At 41.4% G+C, this 27,339-nt stretch overlaps 1 protein-coding gene across 5 annotated transcripts; it reads left to right on the top strand.

The window, feature by feature from the left end:
• Positions 1-4,056: 4,056 nt before the first annotated feature.
• LOC100023587 (zinc finger protein 260-like) lies at positions 4,057-26,811 on the top strand. Of its 5 annotated transcripts, XM_056820548.1 has the most exons (7): positions 4,125-4,264; positions 5,751-5,873; positions 7,229-7,385; positions 11,930-12,066; positions 19,113-19,239; positions 21,434-21,529; positions 23,777-26,811. In XM_056820548.1, the coding sequence occupies exons 4-7, from the start codon at positions 11,959-11,961 to the stop codon at positions 25,630-25,632; spliced, it is 2,187 nt and encodes a 728-aa protein (XP_056676526.1). In that variant the 5' UTR covers positions 4,125-4,264; positions 5,751-5,873; positions 7,229-7,385; positions 11,930-11,958; the 3' UTR covers positions 25,633-26,811. The 5 variants fall into 5 exon arrangements, with proteins under 5 accessions (XP_056676523.1, XP_056676522.1, XP_056676524.1 ...); XM_056820544.1 differs by lacking the exon at positions 7,229-7,385 and having other exon boundaries at positions 4,077-4,226; XM_056820547.1 differs by lacking the exon at positions 7,229-7,385.
• Positions 26,812-27,339: the final 528 nt, after the last annotated feature.

Raw genomic sequence — 27,339 nt, 5'->3', positions numbered from 1 at the left:
ATCTGGCCTCCAACCCAGACAGCTCATCACCCCAGCCCCAGACCCACAAGCGCGACCCAGACGGCTCATCACCCAGATCCTCGGAGCAGATTGCTGAGGACTCATTGCGACCAGCTGGTAACAGTATTGGCCACATGGGCGGAGGGGAGAGACCAGAGGGAAAGGAGACAGGGCAATTTTCCCTTAGGCTAAGCCTCCACGTGGCTGGGGGTATTGGCCACAGGGGGATCAGAGAGGGGAAAGACAGAAAAGACTAAGAGATCAGAAACAGACTTTTCAAACAGAAACCTAAAAAGCAATGGGCTGTTTAAAAGGATTTTTGACTCTTCTGGCAATTTCATTGATTTTGCCTGCCTGTCTGGGAGCAGACTCAGCCCAAAGATTCAACTTTAACTTTGGGGAGGAAAATGGGTGGCCCAGCGAACTGGAAGCCAGGCCCAGAGACGGGAGGTCTCTAGTTAAAATCTGGCCTCCGATGCTTCCCAGCTATGGGGCCCTGGACGGATCCCTTGAACCCCATAGGCTAGCCTTTACTACTCTACCTTCGGACAATAGACATTTAAATGGATAATGAAAAACAAACAAACAAACAAAAAAAAAACCAAGGAACTTTGAAGAGACTAAAGGCTACATTCTAAGGCATTTCAGACTCCAATGGTTTATAAACATCTCTGTATTCTATTGCATTGTTTTGTTATGGTTTAACTTTGTGATTTTAAGTTCATATATTACTGGATTGAATATTATTCTGTGAACTGAAGGTTGATTGAATTTATTTTGAATGTACTGAGTTTTGAAATTCTGTTGTTTTTCCCCTATAACTGTTGAACAAATATTGTTGTGAATAAGCCCATATATGAAAAAACAGCTTTTTTCTATTTTGCTGAGGATAGATGGACTTCAGAACTGGTTATAATTGTATTAACAACCTTTGGAAAATTTTATGTGCTAAATACCTCAAATGATTTGATTTTAAGGGTTTTTTAAATATGATTTTTGGAATTTTTTTTAACAATCTGGTTATTTTTGCCTGCTCCTACCACGAGGTAAGGCCCATTACAGTAGCTGAAGTGAAATGTATTTTATAACCCCCAACCTTCCCACATGTGAATGGAAGTTGGGCAGTTAATCTCAGGGCATTTGTATCCCTATAAGCCTCCAAGAAAAAGGAGCACCCCTTTATTTATGCTCTTCAGCTCACTATTTTACTTCTACCAGAATGATATCTAGATTTCTTGATTATGCTCTAAACCCAAGATGAGTTTTACTTTGTTTTAAAAAAAATATGTTTATTACCAAGGTTGAAAGATTGCTGTTTGTAAAAATTGTGACAAATGTCCATCAATTCATAGGTTTTAAAAATGTCATACAGCAACTTATGTGAAATATGAAAGTGTGTTTGGTTGCTATTGTAATTAATTGGGCTATTGAGAATTTTGGGGATTTTGATCAATCACCCACAACACGGGGGAATGTAAAAAATATCATTATTTAAATTGCAAAGTTTAAATTCCTTTTGAGAAGAATTTTAGGTGAAGAAGATGCTACCTCTCTGAATCCAGAACTGAACTGTTGGAGAAGCCACCATGAAGAAGCCTCCAGACCACAAGTTGCACAAAATTGAACTTTGGGTGTGGCTGATTGAACATTTATTTGTATGTATACTTTTATGCCAAAGGGGACTGCCCCCTAACGGCTTTTTGTCAATGTGTTCAGAAATTATTGGTTTTATTCTTTTTTCTCTTATCCTCACACTATTGTAATCTTTTAAGTTTATTATGTTTTTATGATCCTTTTGGGGAAAAATTAATTTTTCCACAAATGATCACACGGGGGGATGTAAAAAATAGACTCGAATACAGGACTACAATCCCCATGAGCCTTTGCTCCACTTCCCCAGAATGCCTTGTAATCTCACCTGGGCCGAGATCGAGAAGATATTTAAGCAAAGGCTTTTGAAGGGCTCGGCCTTTTGGACTTCCGTTTTTTGGAGCAGAGGCGTCTCTTCCATGATGTGAGGTTATTTTGTCTAGGCCTCTGGCCTAGGCACATGTTTCTTACTTGTATATTCTTAATCTTTAACTTTAATAAACCTCTAAAAATTATAATATTCCTTGCAGAGAGAAACTAATTTCTACCTGCCTCAGTCTCCCCATCTCCCCTAAATTTTAACTGTTACAAGTCTTGATTGTAATTTGGTAAGTTGGGGGCCCAGCCTGCAGGGGGGACAGGAACCCCGCCTGGGGGAACACCTGGCAGCACAAGGAGGGATGTGGGGGAAAAGGTCTCCAAAGAAGCTGAGTACAGGGCAGTCAGATGGCCCCAAGGATAGAGCCTGGCCTGGAGAGCAAAAGTTCTGGGTGCAAATGTGTCCTGGGACACTTGGGAGCCCTTCTGGGTCTTCTGGAGCCCAGACTTAGCCCTGACTGACACAGAAGGGAAGGCTTAAACAAGAAGGGGAAAATGATAGGGGAGAGCTGGGAGAAGGCAGGGCTTGTGCTGGGGAGGGACAGGGAGGAGAAGGGGAGGCAAGGAAGCCCCTGCTGGGGGAGGGCAGGAGCCAAGATTCTGGGGGCCAGGACTGGGGATGCCTGCAGGAAAGAGCTCTTCCTGGGCTCCTGGGGGCTGGCAGGCCTTGGAGGACCTCCCAAAATGTGCTGGATCCTCCTTGCTCTGTATCCTGAGGGTAGGCCAAGCCACCTCCCTGGAAGCCTCCTCCTCTGGGCCTCCCTTTAGGGCTGCCTCCCAGCTCAACGTAGACAGGCCCAAAACCTAGAAGAAGAGTCTAGAATCCAGGGAATGTCCCGGGTGGCCCCCGACACCCCCATCTCAGAGGAGGGCAGCTCATGCCCAGTCCAGGCCTGTGTATTCCCCCATCCTGAGCCCCAGAGACTGCAGAGAGGAATTCAGAGCAGCAGCTCTGGCCTCTGAGGCCAGCAAAGGAAGAATTGTCCAGGGAGAGAAGCCCTTCCAGGGCCTTTAGCCCCTCAGTGCCTGCTAGAGCTCAGGGCCTGGAGTCAGGGAGGCCTGAGATCTCCCCCTGCAGGACCCTGGACAAGTCACTTTAGCCTGCTTGCCTCTGTTTCCCCCCCTGTCCAGTGGGCTGCAGGAGGAGAGGGCAAAGCCATCCAGCCTCTGTCCACAAAACCCCAAAGGGGTAGGGAAGAGGCAGCCAGGCCTGACCAGCCTCATTCAAGCAGCCCTGCAGACAGACACACAGACACCCCCAGACTGTCCTCTGTCCATCAGAACTCAGAGTCTGGGTTCAGTGGCTGCTGCTGCCTTCTGTGGCTTCCCAAAGAGCAGGAGGGGATTCCTGGGCCTCCTCTGGGACTCTGAAGGGTCTTTGGGCCTTGTGGGCTGGGGGAGGTGCTGAAGGAGACCCTCCTCTGCTGGCCAAGGGGCCCAGGAGACCCTGAGGAAGAAGCTCTGTTTCCCCCAGATCCACTCTGGACAACCTTCCCCTCAGCCCCAAATTCAGCCTCTTATTCTCTGGATTCCACAGTGGGGGAAACTGAGGCAAAGGCTGGGGAGGGGCTCAACTGTCACTGGGCAGTGGCTGAGGCCATGTTTGAGCCCAGATCTTGGGGGTTCCTAGCCCAGGAGGGAAGCCCCCAGTCACCTACACATGGGGAGAGGGTTGGCCCCTCTTTTGGGGAGTCCCCTGGTTCTCCCCAAAGCAGAGGCAGCAGCAGAATATTCATAGAGTTCCTTGGAGGAGGGGAACTGGGAGGGGGACCTGGGCCTGGGCCTGGACTGTCAGCTGCTGCTCTCTGGCTCAGTTTCCTTCTCTGGCAGAACCAGGGATCCAAGAGTCACCTCCACAGGCCCTTGGGGAGCAGAGATCTATTGACTGATCAGACAATGAATAGACACTTACGAGGCATTTGCTGTGTGCAAGGCTGTAGCCTGAGACAGCTTCCAGTCTAAAGGGCTGGGCAGGTAGGGGAAATGAGGCTGGGGGGAGAAGGCTGCAGCCTCCCAGGTTGGGGAACAATTCCTTTATGACCCCTCCCCCACCGAGTATCTGCATGCAGTGACCTAGAGAGGAGGATTCCATTTCCCAGAATGCCTGTTTCATGACATCAGCAACGTCGTGGGCCTCCTCCACTGAAGGACTCCATTTCCCAGAATGCCTGTTCCCTGACTTCTCCCTAGTTTCGACTCCTCCCCAGCGTGGCTGCGACCGGGCATGCTGGGAACTCATTTGGCCCGTCTCATATCCTGTAAGGTTTTGCTATTGTGCTTCTAGGATCTGTACTAGGTGAGAGGAGAAGGGGAGGGAGTCAGTGGTGCTGGCGGTGCGGTGGGGGGCCGGGGCTCCCTGGGGCTCCGTGCTCTGATAGCAGAGACTTTCTGCTCCGTAACTCTCCGGGGGAGGGGAAGACCCGGGTGCACCCTTTCCGGGTTAGTGAGCCTGGGAGTGTGGCCTAAAGCATGTGCGCATGTGCAACAAGCCGGACTGGCAGAGGTGGTGTGCGGGGCTGTAAAAGTGTGTGCTGGGGGGAGGCGGAGGGTCTGTGAGTGTGTGTCCACGTGTGTCCCACTGGGGGATCCTTGCGGAGATCATAGATCCATTGATCCGTCAGTCATTGAATCAAATACACACCTATTAGGAGCTTTTCGTGTGCCAATCTTTCGCCTGAGTAATTTTGCAGACTAACGAAGAATCTGGGCTAGATTGGAGGGGAAATCAGGGTGGGGAGGAGAAGGCTGTACCGGCCCCGCCTCACTCCAGCACGACTCCCAGAATTCTTGTGTAACTCCTTTCCCACCATGGCTTTAAACACAGAGACCCAAGCCGGACTCTATTTCCCAGAATTTCTAACTCTTGACCCCGTGTAAACCCTGCCCTTCCCCCTCCCCCTTACAACATTTCCCAGAATGCCCAGTTTCGGATGTCACAGAAATCTTGGCACCTGCCCCTGTGGCATCCCCAAGGCATTCTGGGAATTCTGAGACTGGACAGTCTCAGGTCTTGGAAGGTTCACAGTTGCGGTTTTTGGACACATTTTTTGGGTCAGAGGCTGATGAGGTGGAGTCAGTGCGCAGGCCCGGTCCTGGCTCTCTGCCTTGGCTACTGAGACTTTCTGCTCTCAACTCCTGGGCCGCAAGGAAGACCCCGGTGGTGCAGTTTCAAATTGCTGAGCTGGGGGAGAGGGGGAGGCTCATGTGCAAGCAGAGAGGAGGGGCAGGAGCCCAGATTCCCAGTGTAAATGCTCGGGGAGAGGGCCTGTCTCCATGTCTGTGTCCTTGTTTGACCGTCAATTTGAAGGACCACAGAAAAGGGACAAACATGGAAGTGCCTGGCTCAGGCCTGGGGGGCTCTGTGTATATGGCGGGGCTTTGCCCTCCCCCAGAGGAGCGGATGAGTCCCCAGCCCCCATGGGGGAAGCAGTCAATGGGAGCCTGGTTAGGGGGCAGCGAAGGTGGGAGGTTCCTGTGCCCACATGCCATGGAAGGAGCCTGATGTTGGACACAGAAGAAATGCCAACAGGCTCTCCCCCACCCGATGCTCCTCTTCCCCTCAGCGCTCCCCTCCCAGCTATCTCCCATAATCCACCAATACATTTCTGAATGGAATGAAGCCAAAGATGGCGGGAGAGAAGTTAAGGAAACTCCTTCCTGACCAGTCCAAGGCCCTTCCCAAACCTGAGGCTCCCTGTTCTCTGTTGGGGAGAGTCTCCCCTGAGGCCATCAGAAGGGCCTGGGATCTCCTCTGAGCCCTCCCCCTCTCTAATTCCCCACAGGTGTCCAAAGAGGAAGTCTCCCCACTTTGGGGCTCCCACTCCCTGAAGGATCACAGTGTGGCTCAAGCAGAGACCCCAGAACCAGAGGGAATAGCTCCCAGGACCCAGAGGACCCCATCCCAGGTGAGTGCAGCCCACCCCTAGCCTTGGCCATGCTCCCCCACACTGGAATACAGTAGAACCAAGAACTGTCTTTGCCAGGCCTCCATGGGTGCCATCACTGCTTGAGATCAAGGTTTCACCCTGGCTGCCCCCACATATGCTGTGTTCTCTGGGTTTTCCAGTGGTAGCCCCTGCCTGAATGAGCCGGCCAGGCAGGTTCCAGCCAGACAGGCCCAGGCACTGCCATTGATTCATCCACCCTGGAGTGTGACAAATCTAGTTACCAGAATCCCCAGAACTGGAGCTTTTTGATGCTTTCATTGACTTTAAGAAGCCATTACAGGAACTGATTAGGGTGGACAGAAACCTGCCAGGACAATGACACCATTTCAGAGCATGAGTTTCTGGGAGAATGAGGAAGGTGCCATGGCTCACAGTTTGGAGGTATCAGTTTACAGTGTAGGATCACAAATATAAGATAAATACACCTGATGATCACCTTTTCCAGAATGAAGTGAACCCGGCAAGCTCTCCTCCAGGGCACAGGCAGTGTGGAGGATGTTGGGCTTCCTTCAATGGGCAGCAGCTGCTGTGAGACACCAGCAGCCAGTAGGCTGAGTTGAGCAGGATGCTGTGGCTGTTGGTGGCCCAGAGTAGGCTTCAGAGGTTCAGGGCTTAGCACCCTCCTGCTTCCATCCTTAGAGGGAGGGACTCCCGTCTGTCTGGGAGGGCTTGTGTGAGGGCAAAGATTTCTTCTGAAAATGTCCAGAGTTATTAGAGCAGCATCCTTTAACATGGGCGGGACAGTAAAAGAGAAAACATGAGTTAAATGGTTTTTCCAGTGAAGAACCTAATGGGAGTGCACATACTGTGTATCAGTTCCAAGGCAGAAGAGCAGTAAGGGTCAGGCAATGGGGGTGAAGTGACTTGCCCAGGGTCACACAGCTTAGAAATGTTTGAGACCAGATTTTATTCCAGGATCTCCCATCTCTAGAACTGACTCTCCATCCACTAACCCACTTGGCTGCCCCCTGGGGTTTCTTTATCTGTATCTCTATGCCACCAAAGAATATCACAATGCAGACTGGGCAAAAATCTCATTTCTTAATGAGGTAGTTTCAGAAGGTTCTGATTCTTCAGGTGACTCAAGGGAGAGTTAGTTGTCAGCGAGATAAAAGCAGGAGAAAACTTCCAAAGAATCAAATGAAAGAGCACAAGTGTTGTTCAAAAAATCATCAGACCAAGGAAAACCAGAAACTTTCATCACACAGATTTCTTTTTCTTAGAGAAATGAAGATAAAATAGTGGACCATTTGTTGTGGGTTTGGCCTAAGGTATTACTATGATGGTTTTCAATCTTCTCTTTATCCTCTCAGCTTGAAAACAGAAGAAATGTGTGTACAGAGAGAGTAATCCAGAAAGCAAAGATCATCCAGTAGCAGTTGACAACATTAACTAATATCAGGCTTCTTTGCAATATAGTCGTCCATTCCGAGTGTGGAGAAACCCCATCTCAGATTTCAGATGTCCCAGGTACTTCTTTGAGGCTTAAAAACCGCCTCAGACGTTAGGAATAGGTCTCCTCTTTAGTATATTTACTTCATTGGTTCCCTGTTGCTTGTAGAGATTCTTCAGATGTTCCTGCTAAAATCTTTTCACAAAGCAGATCTCAGGACAGATTAGTACAACTTCTCAAATGAGTCACAAAGGGATTTTACCCACAGATGTGCTTAGAATCACCCCCTTGTGTTCTGCCAGACAGTCTCCCCCTGTAACTGTTCCAGATCACATTCTGAGTAACTTGTGGCTTCTCTCTAGTATGGTGGATTACCAGCTTCATGATCAAGAACTCATCAGACAATTATAACTGAACTCAAGACTGAAAATAATGTTAATGACTGTCTCAAAAGCTCTTCCCTCAAATGGTAAATCTTACCAATCAGGTGTTTAGAGCAGAAAGTTTTCCAAGATTCGTATGCAGAAAATGTTTCATTCTACAAGTTTTATTTGGTTTCCTTTTAGTTAGAACTCATCCTGCCATAAGGATGAATTATTTTATATAATTGCTCAGAAAACTCCTCATGATTTCCTTATTATTCTTTTTTTTTTTTAATATATTTTATTTGATCATTTCCAAGCATTATTCGTTAAAGACATAGATCATTTTCTTTTCCTCCCCCCCACCCCCCATAGCCGACGCGTAAGTCCACTGGGCATTAGATGTTTTCTTGATTTGAACCCATTGCTTTGTTGATAGTATTTGCATTAGAGTGTTCATTTAAAGTCTATCCTCTGTCATGTCCCCTCAACCTCTGTATTCAGGCAGTTGCTTTTTCTTGGTGTTTCCACTCCCATAGTTTATCCTTTGCTTATGAATGGTGTTTTTTTTCTCCTGGATCCCTGAAAGTTGTTCAGGGACATTACACCTCCCCTAATGGAGAAGTCCATTACGTTCGATTATACCACAGTGTATCAGTCTCTGTGTACAATGTTCTCCTGGTTCTGCTCCTCTCGCTCTGCATCACTTCCTGGAGGTTGTTCCAGTCTCCATGGAACTTCTCCACTTTATTATTCCTTTGAGCACAATAGTATTCCATCACCAACATATACCACAGTTTGTTCAGCCATTCCCCAATTGATGGGCATCCCCTCGTTTTCCAGTTTTGGGCCACCACAAAGAGCGCAGCTATGAATATTTTTGTACAAGTCTTTGTGTCCATTATCTCTTTGGGGTACAGACCCAGCAGTGCTATGGCTGGGTCAAAGGGTAGATATTCTTTTGTCGCCCTTTGGGCATAGTTCCAAATTGCCCTCCAGAATGGTTGGATCAGTTCACAACTCCACCAGCAATGAATTAATGTCCCTACTTTGCCACATCCCCTCCAGCATTCATTACTTTCCTTTGCTGTTATGTTAGCCAATCTGCTAGGTGTGAGGTGATACCTCAGAGTTGTTTTGATTTGCATCTCTCTGATTATAAGAGATGTAGAACACTTCTTCATGTGCTTGTTAATAGTTTTGATTTCTTTATCTGAGAACTGCCTATCCATTTCCCTTGCCCATTTATCAATTGGAGAATGGCTTGATTTTTTGTACAATTGATTTAGCTCATTATAAATATGAGTAATTAAACCTTTGTCAGAGGTTTCTATGAAGATTTTTTCCCAATTTGTTGTTTCCCTTCTGATTTTAGTTATATTGGTTCCTTATTATTCTTTAACTGAAAAATGTAATGTGTACATTTAATAAAGTCTGAAGTTTCTTGTGTAAACTTGGATTGTAGGCTTACGGTCAAAATTCCTGTAAACAACATTTGATACCAACCTAAACTTTATTTTTTTAGCTAATGTTTATCATTTTTATAAAACAAATTATATTTTTGACTTTTAACTTAAGATTAATGTTATTTTTTTTAAACATTATTTTATTTGGTCTTTTCCAAACATTATTCATTGGAAACAAAAATCATTTTCTTTTCCTTCCTTCCCCCCCCCCCCCACCCCACCTCTCCCATAGCCGACTCATGATTCCACTGGGTATCACATGTGTTCTTGACTCGAACCCATTTCCATGTTGTTGGTATTTGCACTAGAGTGTTCATTTAGAGTCTCTCCACAGTCATATCCCCTCCAACCCTGTAGTCAAGGAGTTGCTTTTCTTCGGTGTTTTTATTCTCACAGTTTATCCTCTGCTTGTGGATAGTATTTTTTAGATCCCTGCAGATTGTTCAGGGACACTGCATTGCCACTAATGGAGAAGTCCATCACCTTCGATTGTACCACAGTGTGTCAGTCTCTGTGTACAATGTTTTCCTGGTTCTGTTCCTTTCGCTCTGCATCACTTCCTGGAGGTTGTTCCAGACTCCATCGAATTCCTCCACTTTATTATTCCTTTTAGCACAATAGTATTCCATCACCAACATATACCACAATTTGTTCAGACATTCCCCAATTGAAGGACATCCCCTCATTTTCCAATTTTTGGCCACCACAAAGAGTGCAGCTATGAATCTTCTTGTACAAGTTTTTTTCCTTATTATCTCTTTGGGGTACAAACCCAGCAGTGCTATAGCTGGATCAAAGGGCAGACAGTCTTTTATCACCCTTTGGGCATAGTTCCAAATTGCCCTCCAGAATTGTTGGATCAATTCACAACTCCACCAGCAATGAATTAGTGTCCCTATTTTGCCACATCTCCTCCAGCATTCATTACTTTCCTTTGCTGTCATGTTGAACAATCTGCTAGGTGTAAGGTGATACCTCAGAGTTGTTTTGATTTGCACCTCTCTGATAAGAGATGTAGAGCACTTTTTCATGTGCTTATTAATAGTTTTGATTTCTTTGTCTGCGAACTGCCTGTTCATGTCCCTTGCCCATTTATCAATTGGAGAATGGCTTGATTTTTTGTACAATTGATTTAGCTCTTTGTAAATTTGAGTAATTAAACCTTTGTCAGAGGTTTTTATGAAGATTGCTTCCCAATTTGTTGCTTTCCTTCTGATTTTAGTTACATTGGTTTTGTTTGTACAAAAACTTTTTAATTTGATGTAATCCAAATTATTTATTTTGCATTTTGTGACTCTTTCTAAGTCTCGCTTGGTTTTAAAATCTTTCCCTTCCCAAAGGTCTGACATGTATACTATTCTATGTTCGCCTAATTTTCTTATAGTTTCCTTCTTTATGTTCAAGTCATTCACCCATTTTGAATTTATCTTGGTGTAGGGTGTGAGGTGTTGATCCAAACCTAATCTTTCCCACACTGTCCTCCAATTTTCCCAGCAGTTTTTATGAAATAGTGTATTTTTATCCCAAAAGATGGGGTCTTTGGATTTGTCATAGACTGTCCTGCTGAGGTCACTTACCCGAAGTCTATTCCACTGATCCTCCTTTCTGTCTCTTAGCCAGATTAATGTTATTAAAATAATCATAAAGCATAATACTGTTATAATCTGAAAAGAGGTAGGGCTTTTCACACTCCTAGTATCCATATATACAAGTGATGAGTTATATACTTTTCTTCTGTGTTTCTACTCCCACAGTTCTTTCCCTCAATGTGGATAGCATACTTTCTCATGAGTCCCTCAGGATTGTCTTGTGTCATTACATTACTACTAGTAGCAAAGTTCACTGAATTGAATCATTTCCACAAAATTTCACTTTCTGTGTTCAATGTTCTCTTGGTTCTGCTCATTTCATTCTGCATCAGTTCATGGAAGTTCTTCTAGTTCATATAGAAATCCTCCAATTCATCATTCCTTACAGCACAGTAGTATTCTATCACCATCATCTACCACAGTTTATTCAATCATTGCTCAATCAAGGGATATCCCCTCATTTTCCAATTTTATACCCACGAAAAATGTGGATATGAGTATTTTTGTACGACCATTTTTTAATTATCCTTTTGGGATACAAATCTAGTAGTGGTGTTGCTAGATCAAAGGGCATGCATTATTTTAAAGCCTTTGGGGCATAATTCCAAATTGAATGACATAATATCTTTGCATGTATAGATAAAAGGAGGAAATTTGTTCCATTTTGAAAATTTCTGCATGAGAGTTAAAAAGAGACAAGTTGTTTTTCTGCTTAGCATACAAATTTTACCAAGAATGACCATTTGATAGTGCATCCAAAATGATGAGAACAAAATATCTGGAAGATTATCTGAGATCCACAAAATTATAGCAATAATGGATGAATGACTTTTTAGGAAAGATGGAGAGGGCAGTGGAGAAAGACTGACCAATATGGAGGACAAAGCATGCTCAGGCACAGGGTTTGAGTTGTAGTCAAACTCAGAACCTGAGTTGTGAAGTAGGATGAGTAACTTGGACTTCCCTGTGTCACAGGACATTTGTGAGGTTTTACTGTTATTATATGTGAAAATATGTCTAAAATCAATCTTGTAGATAAGACTAAATGGTGTATCCAAAGACTGGCTCTGCTTGTTTAAGTTTAAAATAGAATAAAAATCATTTTACTTTCTGCCATCAGAGGAAAGGACTTATATAGCTCTATGTGTGTGTGTGTTTATGTCCTCCTTCCTTCTGTGTTTATATCAGAATTTGTTTTCTTCAGAGGCAGAGACTAATTTTGAAGTGAATGAGATGTCTACAAAGCTGAGGCTTTTTGTGGAAGGATCTGGACCTCAAAGATGCATGAATGAGGTTCCCCATGACTTCATTTTGAGCGAAATCTGTGACTCTGATATCCAGGTAAATAAAAAAAAACTAAAGAGTGGCTGTGAATTTGATGAAGCTACAGAGAAATTCAGTCCATATTCAGTCCTAAATCATTCTGCTGAGTGGTGTTACAGATAAAAGAGTGATTGGCATAAACTGTGACCGTGAAAATATGGTTTCAAGAGTTTGAATTGCCAAAACTGTAAAGATAATTTTTTGTCTTGATTTTATATTAAAAATAAAGTGGTTGCAATGGGAAAAATTCCCAAACATGAAATACCCAAGTCAGCTGGGTTTTTATGGAGATTTTAATTAATACAAATAAAGGAATTAATGAAAAGGAGAGAGAGAGTAAGAGGAAATAATGAGAAAAAGGCTAGGTCAGCCTAGGCTTAAGCCTTAAGAGAGAGATCAGTCAGTCTTTAATCCACTCACCCCAAGATTTGTCCCAAGCAAGAATTCTAGTGTTCATAGAGACCCTCCAGTTTAGCTCCTGAACAGAACTAAGTTCAACCACCGAGAGAGAGATGCAGCAGCCTCCTCTGACTCCTGACCTCCAATTCAGCTTTGGCAAGCTTCCCCCTTCACAGGTCTTTCTGACCTCCTTTTAAAGAGAATTTTCTCCTATGTCACCTCCGCTAAGTTTTCACATCTACCAATCATAGTAGACGTTTTCATAGGACTGACCATTCTTATTTTTTCCCCCTGCCTTTGGAGCCAACAATAATAATTTTATTTACAAATCTTTCCCCTGTTGCCCCCAGTTTCTCATGTTGCATTGAATCCAAGTGGAACGTGAGTAAAAACTAGTGAATATCCTAACAGGAAAATTTTGGGATTCGTGAAATGTACTTTTTTTTAAACAATATTTTATTTGGTCATTTGAAAACATTATTCATTGGAGACAAAGATCATTTTCTTCCCCCCCCACCCCCCTCAATGCTGATGTGCAATTCTATTGGTTTTCACATGTGTTCTTGATTTGAACCCATTTCCATGTTGTTGGTATTTGCATTAGAGTGTTCATTTAGAGTCTCTCCTCAGACATGTCCCCTTAACTCCTGTAGTTAAGCAGTTGCTTTTCCTTGGTGTTTTTACTCCCACAGTTTGTCTTCTGCTTGTGGAGTGTTTTTTCTCCTAGATCCCTGCAGATTGTTCAGGGACATTGCATTGACAGGACTGACCATTCTTAATTCACATCTTCTTTAGTTCTCAACTTCTCTGGGTAGACTAAAACTTCTGAGTAAGTTCACACCTCTTTGCCCCTTGCAAGTTTGCAAGTTGCCTGACCTTTTAGTGATTAATTTGACCTTCATAGGTACTTAGCACCCTTTTTTATTAGATCTAAAAATAGACCTAGCTTAAGGGCTTGGCCTCACTATAAGTATGGGTTAAGTACTTTTCATTGTTCAGTAAGGAGTTTACAACTTTATCTTCCCCTAAAGTATGCTTAAGTATGGGTGGAGTAATGTTAGAGTTCTCACATTCCTGATCAAGTACCTTCATTATTTAAAATGGGGAATAGTCTTAACCAAATGTTCTAAGGTAGAGTGAGAATTTTTAACATTCACAAGTCTGAGAAATTTTAAGATTCACAGTGGGGGTGATTGCAGACTGTCAGTTGATGACTGGAGAGTCAATGGCTGACAGTGGGTTCGGCATTTGTCAGACAGTTCAGGGAAAATTGGCTGCTAAGCATGAGTTTGTCCTTTGGGGTTGCTTTCTGGTAGTGTCAGTTGATATTTAGTTGAGTTATATAAAGGTGGACCTGACCTTACTAACAGCAAAGACCTTTAAGGAGCAGAGGATGCTGGGAGAGAAGAGGAGACTTGGCAATGCTCCATGGAGAATTCTGGGCTTTTGAATGGAGATCCCAAGGAGGCAGGAAGCATTTCCTTGCTGGGGATCTTGTCAAGAGCTAAATAAAGATTTCAGCTGAGTATTGCCCTGAGACCAGTGCTACTAAGTAGTTACTTCAAGGAAACATCTCAGAGTTTCAAGACTCTTCTGACTCAGGAGGGTCCTAGACTCCCTGCTCTGGAGCCTGATTCTCTCCCTTTGCCTTGTGCACCTGTTCTGACTTTTCCTTATCCCGATGGGATTAAAATTAGGAGTGAGGGAATTATCTGGGTTTGGGAAGGAGAAACTCAGATTTAGCTTGACAGCTGTCTACATGACTGACCTTGTAGGACAAATACATACAAGGGCCTCAGACTCCCTCTTTCCCACCCCTGTAAAAGCCTTATAGTCATTGATTATTAAATTTTTTTTTTAACTTTTGCCTTCCATGTTGGAATCAATACTGTCTATTTGTTCCAAGGCAGAAGAGTGGTAAGAGCTAGGCAATGGGGGGTCAAGTGACTTGCCCAAGCTCACACAGCTAGTGTCTGAAGCCAGATTTGAACCTCGGACCTCCCATCTCTAGGCCTGACTCTCAATCCACTGAGCTACCCAGCTACCCCCTTATTAAACCTTTCTTAATTGCAGTCAGATATTTCTTTTGGTTTATCTCCTTGAGCTAATGGAAGGTAATTTGCTGAAGTTATATATCAGCCTCAGCAGAATGTTAATCCACACCCTTCCCTGCTGAGTCAAGGGACTCGAGGGAAGTGTATCTCCCTGCCAGGGAATTCGGGGATAGCCATCAATTCAACTGATACAGGATATCTCCTTTCAATTTCCTATCACCCTCATGTAAGGGGAGATCCCCTATTTCCAGTGAAGCACCTCTGACAGCAACACCTAGCAGGAGTGAGGGAGAATAGGAGTCAACCCATCAAGGCTCCTGTCTCATAGCACTCTGCTACCTTTCACAACAGTCTCCCTTTAGGGCATCCTTATAATAACTCTCACTTACAATCCTTATAGAATGTAAACAGTGTGGAAAGCTTTTTATTTTACTCATTCATTCAGGTTTTAAGCCCTTGTCTTCCATCTTGGAGTCAATACTGTGTATTAGTTCCAAGAGAGTGGTACGGGCTAGGCAATGGGGGTTAAGTGACTTGTCCAGGGTCACACAGCTGGGGAGTGTCTGAGGCCATATTTGAACCCAGGACCTCCCTTCTCTAGGCCTGCCTTTCAATCCACTGAGCCACCGAGTTACCCCTGGAAAGGCTTTTAGACAGAGGGACCTTCTTCCTAAACATCAGCCAATACACATTGGAGAGAGACCTTATGAATGCAAATAATGTGGAAAGGCTTTCATACATAGGTGCTCTCTTGCCAGTGTAAGATTTAGAATTGGTTTGACTAAATATAAAAATTGTAAGAAGTTTTGGTGGTCATCGTTTATAAAAACAACTTCTTAAGTCAAAAAATTCTGTTATTAGCTCTTAATTATTAAATGTAATATAAATATAGCAAATGGAAGACATAGAAGAGGGAAGTAGAAAATATTTCCTACCATATTATAATAATGCTAACAGCCTCGTGAATTCCTTTTAAATATTACAATTTGACTGACCACAAAGTTGGATAAGGACTCTAATTTTCTTCACTTTCTTCACTTTACTCTCTCTAAACCTATCCTCAAATCAGTTTATTAGTAACTAACTCTGGAGTTCAGAACTCTTCCTCCTCCTCTCTAAGGTTGTAGAGCAGCTAGAAATAGACAAAAGGGCACATTAGCCTCATAGCTGCAGCCTTTGGTCTGATACTGTAAAGTCCTTTGCAAGTGCCTCCCTTCTATGGAAAAACTGTGCTGTTGTTGCCTCCTGACCACTGCTGATTCCCCAGAAGTTGCATGTGGACAGGGGAATTCCAATCCTCTTTTCCCTTCAACTGAGAACAGTTGAGTAGAGCCCTGACCCATCACCTTACTGCTGCCTGGTGAACTGGGTTTTAACAACAATCTGCCTACCCTCACAGGCAGCTACCAGCTAAGATGGGGTCAATCATATCTTCTACCTTCCAGCCCAGAACTCTGGATTGGTGAGAAGGGGTTAAGTATTGGGGAAGGCTAGCAAACTTAGCTTTTAGTTTTCTCTCCTCTCCCCACCCCCCTCCCCACAAGAAGAGCCAGGTTTTGGGAATTGGGCTCTGATTCCCTGACCCCCAAACCAGGTATAACCCAAATCTCTGCAATTCTAGCTCTCTAAAGAAGAGTATCTTGCTCCTGGGAGTCCATTTTTTCCTTTTTTAAGGCCCCTCTGAACCCCTTTATACCTCTGCCATTACCCTAGGTGGGAGGTGGGACCTTGGGAAAGTAAAAGAAAGATCCAAAAAGCTGCTCCCTTAAACCTGAGAAGCATTTCAGAGCCTAATATGGAAAAATCCCAACAGGGAACCCTGCACACAGATTGTACTCTCTACCTAAGCCTTTTTGTCCTCTTAGGTAAGGTCACTGGAACAGGTTCCTGCTAAGGCTTTCCCTAGGAAAGTCTCAGAGTCCAGGCAACCCTCAGAGCTAGTGCCCAGCCCCTTACCCTGTAGGCCCATGCTGCTTCTCAGACTATACCCTGGGGGAGGAAGGGGGGTTGTTACCTACAAGGAAAAGTGTTTTATTTTGCCTTGTAAAAAGCCATTGGTTTTTTTTTTAATTTCCCCCCCCTCTCAAACCTTCCTCACTACCTTTTGACCTCAGGTTAAGACCTTTTTGGCACTCCATTCAAAGGGTAGCAAATTATGGCTTATCCCCTCCCACACCATTTTTTTCTTTATAGTCTTTAGGACACCCTCCCCTCTAGCCCTGTGAGACCCTAACCCCTAGTCAGGACACTCTAGGGTAGCATTATCTAAAGACTGGAAGTAAAACTGCAGGCAATTGAATAATTAAATTAAATTTAAATTATAATGGTCCTTTTAAACCCTGAGCCACCCTCTTGGGGAGACTCCTGTGAGGCCAGGGGAAGGGCACTGGGAGCTCCTATGAGCCCTCCCCCTCTCTAATTCCCCATGGGTGTCCAAAGAGGAAGTCTCTGCCTTGGGGCTCCCAGGAACCCAAGGTCCCCCAGGTTAGAATCCAGCAGAACTCAAACCTGTGTCTTTCCCAGATCACCAGAGGTGCCATCACTCTTTGTCCTCAGAATGAGGTCCAAAGTCCACCCTGTCTTCCCCCACATCTACTGTGTTCTGAGGGTTTTCTCTGCTTCCTTAGCCTTTACCTCTGAGCTGGCCCAGATTCCAGACAGACAGGGCAACCTGCTGTCATTCATTAATCCACCCTGAGCTGTTACATCTCAAGTGACAGGAATCCCTATAATAATAGGAGCTTTTCAGAACTTCTACTTACTTAAGGAAGCCATTACAGTAGCTGGTTAGGGGGGACAAAAGCCTGCCACAACTGTGACAACATTCAGAACATGAGGTTCCCCTCGATTTAGGAACCTGCCATGGCTCAGAATTTGAAGGTATCAGTTTAAAGTATAGGACCAAAAACTTCAGATAAGCAAACTTGATGATCAGCTTTATGGGAATGAATTGAACCCTGGCAAGTTCTCTCTTCCAGGGCACAGATAATGTAGACGCTGTTAGGCTCCCTGTAAAGGGACCACAGATGTTATGGGACATCAGTAGCCACTTTGGCTCAGTTGAGCAGGGATGCTGTTGCTGTTGGTGGCCGGGAATAGGCTGTAGCTCAGCACCATCCTGCTTACATCCTTGGATGGAGTCACTCCCATCATTCTGGGAGGACATGTGTGGAGAGCAAAGATTTCTTCTCAAAATTTCTGGAATTATTAGAGCAACATCTTTTACAATGGTCAGAATTGTAATGAAGGAGGAGTTGAGGTCTCCTAAGTTCCCCTCGTCAGTGGTAATTAATGAATCTGTGATCTCAGGGGATGGACTGAGTGTTGAGCTATCCAGAGGGGATTGAGGGAGAAAGAGAGAGGGAGAGGAAGAGACAGAGAGGAGGAAGAGAGTGACACAGAGACTGAGAGACGAAAGATCTATCTGTTAGGTCATTTACTCCTGGTCAAGTTCAATCATCCACCCTTCTCTCTCTAAACATGTAACATTGTTTTCATGATTACTGCTTTTTTATGCAGTTTAAAGGTCTGGTACTTCTAGAACACCATCCTTCACAATTTTTTTTCATTATTTCCATTGATATTCTTGATCTTTACTTGCTTCCAGATGAAATTTCGTATAATTTTTTTCTAATTTTATAAAAAATTTATTGGTATTTTGATTGTTATGAGATGGGTTGGATAGTAATTTTTATTATGTTACCTCATCCTACCCGTTTCTTTTAGATTTTGGAGATTGTCAAATGGCCACATTAAATGACCAGTCAATTAGTTGTTTCAAATGAAGAAATTCTGTCTCTTGAGAATTCCTGTCATTACACTATTAGTATCTTTCTTTTGAATAATTTAGTTGCTAAAATATTTTTAAAAGATGAACACCCTTCTTTTCCTCTTCAAATTTACTCTTCTTCCTATATAACTAAATGTAAAATGACTGACAATATTCCACCAACAAAATTATCATGAAGCAAAGATAAAATGTATTGCATCATACCCAGTGATTTCCCCAAATTCTGAATTTAGCATAAAACTGAGTTTGAATTAGTCTGATCCCATATAACTCTATGAACTCCTCTTCAAGCTTTCATGTAGATAAGAATATTTCAGACTTTTAGGAACTTAGGTAGTTAATTTCTTTTTCTTTGTTTTCTCTTGATTGATCATTGGTAACATTTCCCCCCTAGGATAGACAGTATATTCTGCCTTCATAGAAACTCTTGTAAAAAATGTTCTTACCAGCTCAATTCTCACTTTTGTGATGAGGAGAAATTTCAGATCACCCTCTCTATCTCTCTTCCATAGAATCTCCCATCTCACTCAGAGAGCACTTCCCATCTCCCTGATTCCACAGGGAAAATCATTTCAGAGTGAGATACTTCTCCAGGTTTTACTCTTCACAACATGATTCTCACTGTAAACATAAAATGATTTTTTAATTATTCTTTTGGGTTCTGAATGACTGTTCTCCAGTGCTGGCTCTGACACCCTTCAAGGTTAGGAATTTGGATAAAAGCTTTGTATACTTTAGTTTCCTCCAGGCAGTGGATGAGGGTTTTTAGTAGAAGAATTCTGAAGCTTAAATCCTAAATCTTGTGACCTTTGACCTCTTAGAGCTCATTAACATTCAAGGATGTGGCTGTGGACTTCACCCAGGAGGAGTGGTGCCTATTGGACCATTCTCAGAAGGAACTGTACCTGGAGGTCATGCTGGAGAATGTGCAGAATCTATTCTCTGTGGGTAAGTGTCATTTTCACTGTTGACTCTGAATCTGACATTAAGGGATTGTCTTTATTCCAAGCCAGATGTACAGGATTTAATAGCACAAGAAAAATCTACCCATAGAAAATATCTGAGGAGACAAAGAAGTGCAAAGCACATACTGAGCTGGGTATTGGTATATAATAGCCTCCATCTGCAAAACATCAGTTAATAATTGTAACTGGTCTCAGGTGCTTGAAGAGTTCAAAAAGGAATTAAAAAACGGAATGAGTTAAATGGAAGGAAAATGTGGCAAACAAATGCAAGTATTGCAAAAAGAAAAGAGCTGAAAAAGCAAAATTAGTTAAGTAGCAAAAGAAGCATAAAAATCTAATAAAGAAAAGAGGTACTTTTGGTTTGTTTGTTTTTTGTTTTAAATAGTGTTGACTGCCTGGAAAAAAAGGGTAAAAAATCCAATATAGAAAAGAGTTCCTGGAAAAGTAAAATGGACCAAATGGAAAAGGAGGATGAAAAGGTCATGGTAGAAAATCCTTCTTTTAAAATTAGAATTGAGCATATAGAAACTTATGACTTCATGAGACATCAAGAAACAATGAAAGAAAATCAATAGAATTTAAAAAGGAGAAAATGTGAAATATCTGACTGAAAAAAATACCTGACTTGGAAAATAGATCTATGAAAGACAATATAAGATTCATTAGACTACCCCTCTAACCACAATGGCCTAGATGTCATATTCTATAAAATTATCAAAGAAAACTGCCCTTGATATTCTCTAATCATGGGTTAAACATGAAATGGAAAGAATCCACAAATCCCTTCCTGCAGTAATTCCCCAAATCACAACTCCCAAGAATATTATAGCCCAATTTAAGAACTTCTATGCTAAGAAGATAGTATAGCACTAAGCCACTTACAAAGAATTCGTATATCATTGAGCCCCAGTGTGAGTTATAGAGTTTCTGGGGAGTCTATATTAAAGGATCAAAATGCTTGGAAGATGATATTCTTAATAGGCATAGAGACTGAGTTTATAACCATAAATTACCCACTGATGAAGATGGACTATATTCTTTTAAAGAGAAAAACCATTTAATAAATAAAGGGGAGGTCCAAGCATTACTAATGAAAAGAACAGACCGAAGTAGAAGCTTCTCCCAGTATAATACCAAGGAAAACTCACTGCTAAACCAGACAATAGCGGCCTCCACGCCAAGATGCTAAGATGCTCAGCACACTGCCAGCCAGAGCTACCTCGCTACAAAAAGAGGCCGAGAGAGGAAGTGACATGAAATACATGGACCATTTTTACATTTTCTTCCTGTGTCTCGCATATACCAATGGTAGTTTAAGCTTGACTTAGGATAGCCCAGGGATCTGTCAGTTGTTTCTGATTTGTCATTTGCTAGCACAGGTCTCATAGGCCATCCTCCTAAGTACTTAATCCTTAAGTATGGGTTTAGACATTCCTGTTTTTGTTAGACTAATTAGGGAGGAATAATCTAAACTTCTAGAACTTTCTAGAAATGTAGAATCTAGAAAGATTCTAGAACTAAAGTTCACAAAACCCATTTGACATATGCAAGTAGTCATTTAGAGAGTAACTGTAAAGGTTGTTATTTCCATAGCAACATGGAAATAAAAATGAAAATATAAAACTAGTTCAGAGTTAATTCTGCCTAGTCTAGCAAGTTTATTCTAATTCCTCTTTCATTCTTCCCTCAAATCCCATTCTAGATGATGGGAATGGAAAGAAAGGGAATCAGTATTTCAGAATATCTGTTCTATATACTCTACTGGGAAAAGTTTTTCATAATCATCATTAATTTCACAACACCCCTGTGAGTTTGATACTCTCATTGCCCTCAGTTCACAATTGAGGCAACTGAGACGAACAAAGTTTAAATAACATACTCAAGGGCACCCATTTATCATCTTTCTGAGCCTGGATTAAATTCGTTTTTCTCACTCCAAGTTTTGATCTCTTATCATTTCACTACCAGCTACCATTAATTTCTGTGTAGTGGAAGTTGTGGAATGTGTCTATTCTTCTATTATAAGAGGTAAAGATGGGATTTTCTGATTGCAAATGTTTTCCATGATATTCACCCTCGTGCAAATATCCCAAGAGTGAATACAACAGAAGCCATTCTGTAGACCTTACTTTCACGAACCTTTCCCTTAATATAGATCTCTTCATTCTTATGCCCAGGTCTTCCAGTTCCTAGAGAATATTTTACCTCTTGTTTTCAGCAAGGGAAAGCAACATGGCTGCTAGAGCAAAAAAACCTAAGGAACTCTTGTCCAGGTGAGTGAGGTGAAAGCAGGTATATAAGGGCTGTTATCCCAAAACACTTTAATCTGTTGTAGTTAAGGGAGTGTTGGACTTGGTCACTGGCAGACCAATGCTGAATCATGTTGTTCATTTTCTGAGAGATGGATGAGGGACTCAAGTCTAGGGAGATCATAAGACATTATATATTGTGATCATTAAATGAGATAAATAATATGTATGTGTGCACTAAATGGCATGAGATAATTTTTCCCTTTCTTAATTTTTATAACATTTTTCCATGTTGACATGATTCACTTTCTTTCCAATCCCTCTTCCCTCACATCTCCTGGAGCCAACAAACAATTCCACTGGATTATATATAAATGTAATCACTTGATACCAAGTTTTATATTTGTCATTTTTGCAATAGAGCAATCTTTAAAAACCAAAATCCTCCTCATGTATTGCGGTGAAAATTTATCGGACCAGTACAAAACTCTCAGCTAAATAATAGGTTTATTGAGAGGGGGCCAGTTTCACAGTAAACCTAGACTCTAGTCAAGATCAGAAACTGAGACCCTGAGTTATAGGAGATAGCCTTTTTTTATGCCAAGAAATCTGATGCTACAGTGAGAGAAAATACAATTAAAATACAAATTGAATGGATGCCAAATCTTTCACATAGACATTTCTTAATGATGCAAGTGCTAATTAAGCTAGAAAGTATTAAAAAAAATTCGCTATGGGTGGTAACTTTTGTCTATTATTATAGCTGACCTTCCTAAGGACTCTGCAGGAAGGGGTTGAGGGCTAATTGTTTTTCTTATGACAAGTATTATGAAATACTGGGAGTCAACAGTTGGGTGCCTCTATACGTATCTTCTTATGCAAAAAAGACTACTTCCCTACCCCTATCTGACTATCTTATACAAAAACAGGCATGTGGTGGGCTAAGTGGAAACTTAGGTTATAGTATTATGGTTATAATGTGCCCGTAAACTAGATTTTATACCACGTTAAACTTTATTTTGTTTTTAGCTAATGTTTATAATTCTTATGAACAAAACTATATTATTTGAATATTAAGACTTATGATTATGTTATTAAAGTAATCATAAAAGAGGTAGGGGGTTTCACATAGTACATATAAGTGATAAGTCATGTTTTTCTTCTGTGTTTTTACTCCTTCAGTTCTTTCCCCCAGTGTGAATAGTATTCTTTCTCATTAAGTTCCTCAGGATTGTTCTGTATCAATGCATTGCTACTAGTAGCAGAGTCCATTACATTGTATCATTCCACAAAGTTTCATGTTCTGCTCAATGCTGCTTATTTCCCTCTTTATCAGTTCATGGAGGTTCTTCGGGTTCATATCTAAATCCTCCAGTTCATCAATCCTTACAGTACAAGAGTATTCCATCACTATCATATATCACAATGTGTTCACTCATTGCTCAATCAAGAGACACTCCCCATTTTCCAATTTCTTGACACCAAAAAGACTTGGGATGTGAGTATTTTTGTACAAGCCTTTTTTTCCTAACTCTTTGGGATACAAACCTAGTAGTGGTATTGCTGTATCAAAGGGCATGCATTCTTTTAAAACCAATTGGACATAATTCTAAATGGAATGGAACTATGTCTTTGCTTATTGGAACAATTAAATTTTCCTTTTATAATATGTAGAGAGAAGAACTAAATTCCATTTATATTGCATTTTGAATATTACTCGAGTTAAAAAGAATGAAATTATTTTTCTGCTTAGCATACAAAATTTACCAAAAATGACCATGTGATAGTATATCCAAAATGATGAGAACAGGGCATATTCACAAAATTATAACAATAATGGATGAATGAGTTTTTAGGAAAGAAAGAAAGGGCAGTGGAAAAAGACTGTCCAATATGGAGGACAAAGCATACTCGTGCACAGGGTTTGGGTTATAGTCTAGCTGCAAGTAAGTTGTTCAGGTCATTCCTTCATTCTTTACTCATGATAGACTTGTGAACTTTGATGAGAATTTTTCTCCTGCCTATCTCGTAGGTCCATTGTGAGATTTCATTGTTATTATATGTCAAAGTCTTTTTTATAATTATCCATCTTGCAGATATAACCAAATGGTGGATCCAAAGACTGGTTCTACTTCTTTAAGTTTAAAAACTCCTTTTTGCCTGGGGAAATAGAATAAAAATCAGCTTACTTTCTGCCATCAGAGGAAAGAACTCTATGTGTTTGTGTGTGTCCTTCTTCCTTCTGTGTTTATATCAATTTGTTTTCTTCAGAGGCAGAGACTAATTTTGAAATGAAGGAGTTTTCTACAAAACTGAGGATTTTTGTGGAAGGATCTGACCCGAAAAGATGTACGAATGAAGATTCCCACAACTCCATTTTGAGAGAACTCTGTGACACTGATATCAAGATCAATAAAAATGTAAAGAGTGAATATGAATTTGATGACCCTTCAGAGAAATTCAGACAATATTCAGTCCTAAATCAGTGTGTGAAATTAAGCTCTGGAAATGTCTGCTGTCAGGATATTCAATATAGCAAATGCTTTCCTGAGGAACTGGGACTTTTTCAGTGGAATGAGAAACCTTCAAAAAAAACCATGTATCAAGGTAACCTAGGAGGAATAGCCTTTGGCTGCAGTTTAGACTTCATTAGACATCCAAACATTAATTGGGTAGAAATGGTTTCTGTGAAGGATAAAGGAGGGAAATCTTTCAGTCAAAACTCTGATCTTGCTCCACATCAAATAATCCATTCGGGAGAGAAACCTTATGAATGTAAACAATGTGGAAAGGCTTTCAAACGAAGGGACTCTCTTGCAGTACATCATAGAATCCACTCTGGAGAGAAACCTTATGAATGTAAAGAGTGTGGAAAGGCTTTCACACAGAGGAGTCATCTCAATAAACATCAGAGAATCCACTCTGGAAAAAATCCTCACGAATGTAAACATTGTGGAATGGCTTTCACACAGAGGAGTCATCTTGCTGCACATCAGAGCATCCACACTGGAGAGAAACCTTATGAATGTAAACAGTGTGGAAAGGCTTTCACACAGAAGAGTCATCTTGCTGCCCATCAGAGAATCCACACTGGAGAGAAACCTTATGAGTGTAAACAATGTGGAAAGGAGTTCAAATGGAAAGTCTCTCTTGCAGTACATCAGACAATCCACACTGGAGAGAAATCTTATGAATGTAAACAGTGTGGAAAGGCTTTCACTCAGAGGAGTCATCTCATTAGACATCAGAGAATCCACTCTGGAAAGAAACCTTATGAATGTAAACAGTGTGGAAAGGCTTTCACACAGAGGAGTCATCTTGCTGTACATCAGAGCATTCACACTGGAGAGAAACCTCATGAATGTAAACAGTGTGGAAAGTCTTTCACACAGAGGGGCAGTCTTGCTGCACATCAGAGAATCCACACTGGAGAGAACCCTTATGAGTGTAAACAATGTAGAAAGGCTTTCAAATGGAAAGTCTCTCTTGCAGCACATCAGAGAATCCACACTGGAGAGAAATCTTATGAATGTAAACAGTGTGGAAAGGTTTTCACACAGAAGAGTCATCTCATTAGACATCAGAGAATCCACTCTGGAAAGAAACCTTATGAATGTAAACAGTGTGGAAAGGCTTTCACACAGAGGAGTCATCTTGCTGTACATCAGAGCATCCACACTGGAGAGAAACCTTTTAAATGTAAACAGTGTGGAAAGGCTTTCAAATGGAAAGTCTCTCTTGCTGCACATCAGAGAATCCACACTGGAGAGAACCCTTATGAGTGTAAACAATGTGGAAAGGCTTTCAAATGGAAAGTCTCTCTTGCAGCACATCAGAGAATCCACACTGGAGAAAAATCTTATGAATGTAAACAGTGTGGAAAGACTTTCACACAGAGGAGTCATCTCAGTAGACATCAGAGAATCCACTCTGGAAAGAAACCTTATGAATGTAAACAGTGTGGAAAGGCTTTCACACAGAGGAGTCATCTTGCTGTACATCAGAGCATCCACACTGGAGAGAAACCTTATGAATGTAAACAGTGTGGAAAGGCTTTCAAATGGAATGTCTCTCATGCAGCACATCAGAGAATCCACACTGCAGAGAAACCTTACAAATATAGATAGTGTGGAAAGACTTTCATATATAGAGGATCTCTCACTAAACTTCAGAGAATCCACCCTGGAGAGAAACCTCATGAATGTAAATAATATGGAAAGGCTTTCTCAGAGAGAGGATTTCTCAGTAAACATCAAAGAAACCTCATCAATGTAAACTGTGGAAAGGCTTTCTCTTGTAATCCATCAGTTAATCTACACTAGAGAAAAGAAACCTCATTTTATCGGATAAAATCATGCAATATTCTATGTCATGTATTTATCAGTATTAGTAATTTTAGATTAGAAACTTCATTGAAAAATTAATGAAAGTTAGGTATCCTTCTCAAGGAAGATAGAAATCTCTCCTTTTGAAGAGTAGAGAAATTTCACTCCTGTTCAGCAATGTTTTATAGATACATAAATATCCGCCTTTTATTCACTTTTTTCTAATGTGGCCAAAATTTTGCCCTTTTTTTCCTTTAAAAATTTTTAATAAATGGATTAAGATGTTAGATTGCCATTCCTATGGGAAAAGTCTTGAAACGTGCAACTACAATCTTAACTCTGTCTCCTAAATGTTTCAGTTTAAAAGGCCTTCGCCATGTCTAAATTCTGGCTTAACTTAAAAATTGCAAACTTAAGAAATGACCCATGAGATGTTAAGATTAAAATTTACCAAAACTGTGCAGGTAAAAATTAGTTTCTTTGTAAAGGTGTATTATATTTTAGAGGTTTATTAAAGATTAGGAATTTAAGAAGATACAAGTAAGAAAAGCAGGTGCCTAGGTGGGCCAAGAGGCCCATTCAATTTCACTTACATCATGAGAGACGCATCTGCTGGGAAGGGGAAGTAGCAAGAGGGAAAAACCATAGGTAGAGATTCTTTAAATAATAATTTGTTCTCAGCCCAGGTGAGAATCTCAGTGAGATTAGAGTGCCTCTTGGGAACTAGAGCAAGGACTTCTGGGGATTGGAGTCTGGGGTTCAAGTCTCCATTTTTACAATTCTCCATGTGATCGTTTGGGAAGAAGGACTTACACAAAGGATTGTGAAAACCTAATCAATTTAAAGATTACAATAATTTGAGGATAAGTAAAAAAAAAGAACAAAACCAATAATTGCTGGACGCATTGACAAAAAGCCAGTTAAGGGGCAGTCCCCTTTGGCATGAAAGTATACTTGCAAATAAATGTTCAATCAACTACACCCAAAGTTCATTCTTGATCTTCTTGTGCAGCTTGTGGTCTGGAGGCTTCTTCATGGTGTCTTCTCCAACAGTTCAGTTTCTGGATTCAGAGAGGTTGCATCTTTCTTTACCTAAAATTCTTCTTAAAAGGAATTTAAACATTGCAATTTAAATAATAATGTTTTTTTTTTACATTTCCCCATGTTGAGGGTGATTGAAAAACACAGGATCACTTAGGGATGCATGGCTGAGTTATGAGGTATATGAATCAATTGGTAAGAAATTAAAAAGACATCAGAAAAATACAAATAAAGAAAATTTCTCGATGAAAATATAGACTATCAAAGTCTTATGTGTAAAAATTCTAAGTAAAGGAAAAATAAATCCATAACAGGTGCTTGAATCAGGGCCCAATTAAAATCATCTAAGCAATGATGCATTTACCCAGTCAGTAGCCAAGACTACAGAAAGGTACTACAGTATGAAAGACAGAAAAATGGACCAGATTATAGGAACCAGGTAGGAGCCAAGTTTTGGGATACTTGACT

This window comes from Monodelphis domestica, chromosome 3 (assembly GCF_027887165.1).
Source record: "Monodelphis domestica isolate mMonDom1 chromosome 3, mMonDom1.pri, whole genome shotgun sequence".
In the NCBI taxonomy this organism is placed as follows: domain Eukaryota; kingdom Metazoa; phylum Chordata; class Mammalia; order Didelphimorphia; family Didelphidae; genus Monodelphis; species Monodelphis domestica.
The sequence above is the reverse complement of the archived record's forward strand: the minus strand, read 5'-3'. Positions and strand labels throughout refer to the sequence as shown.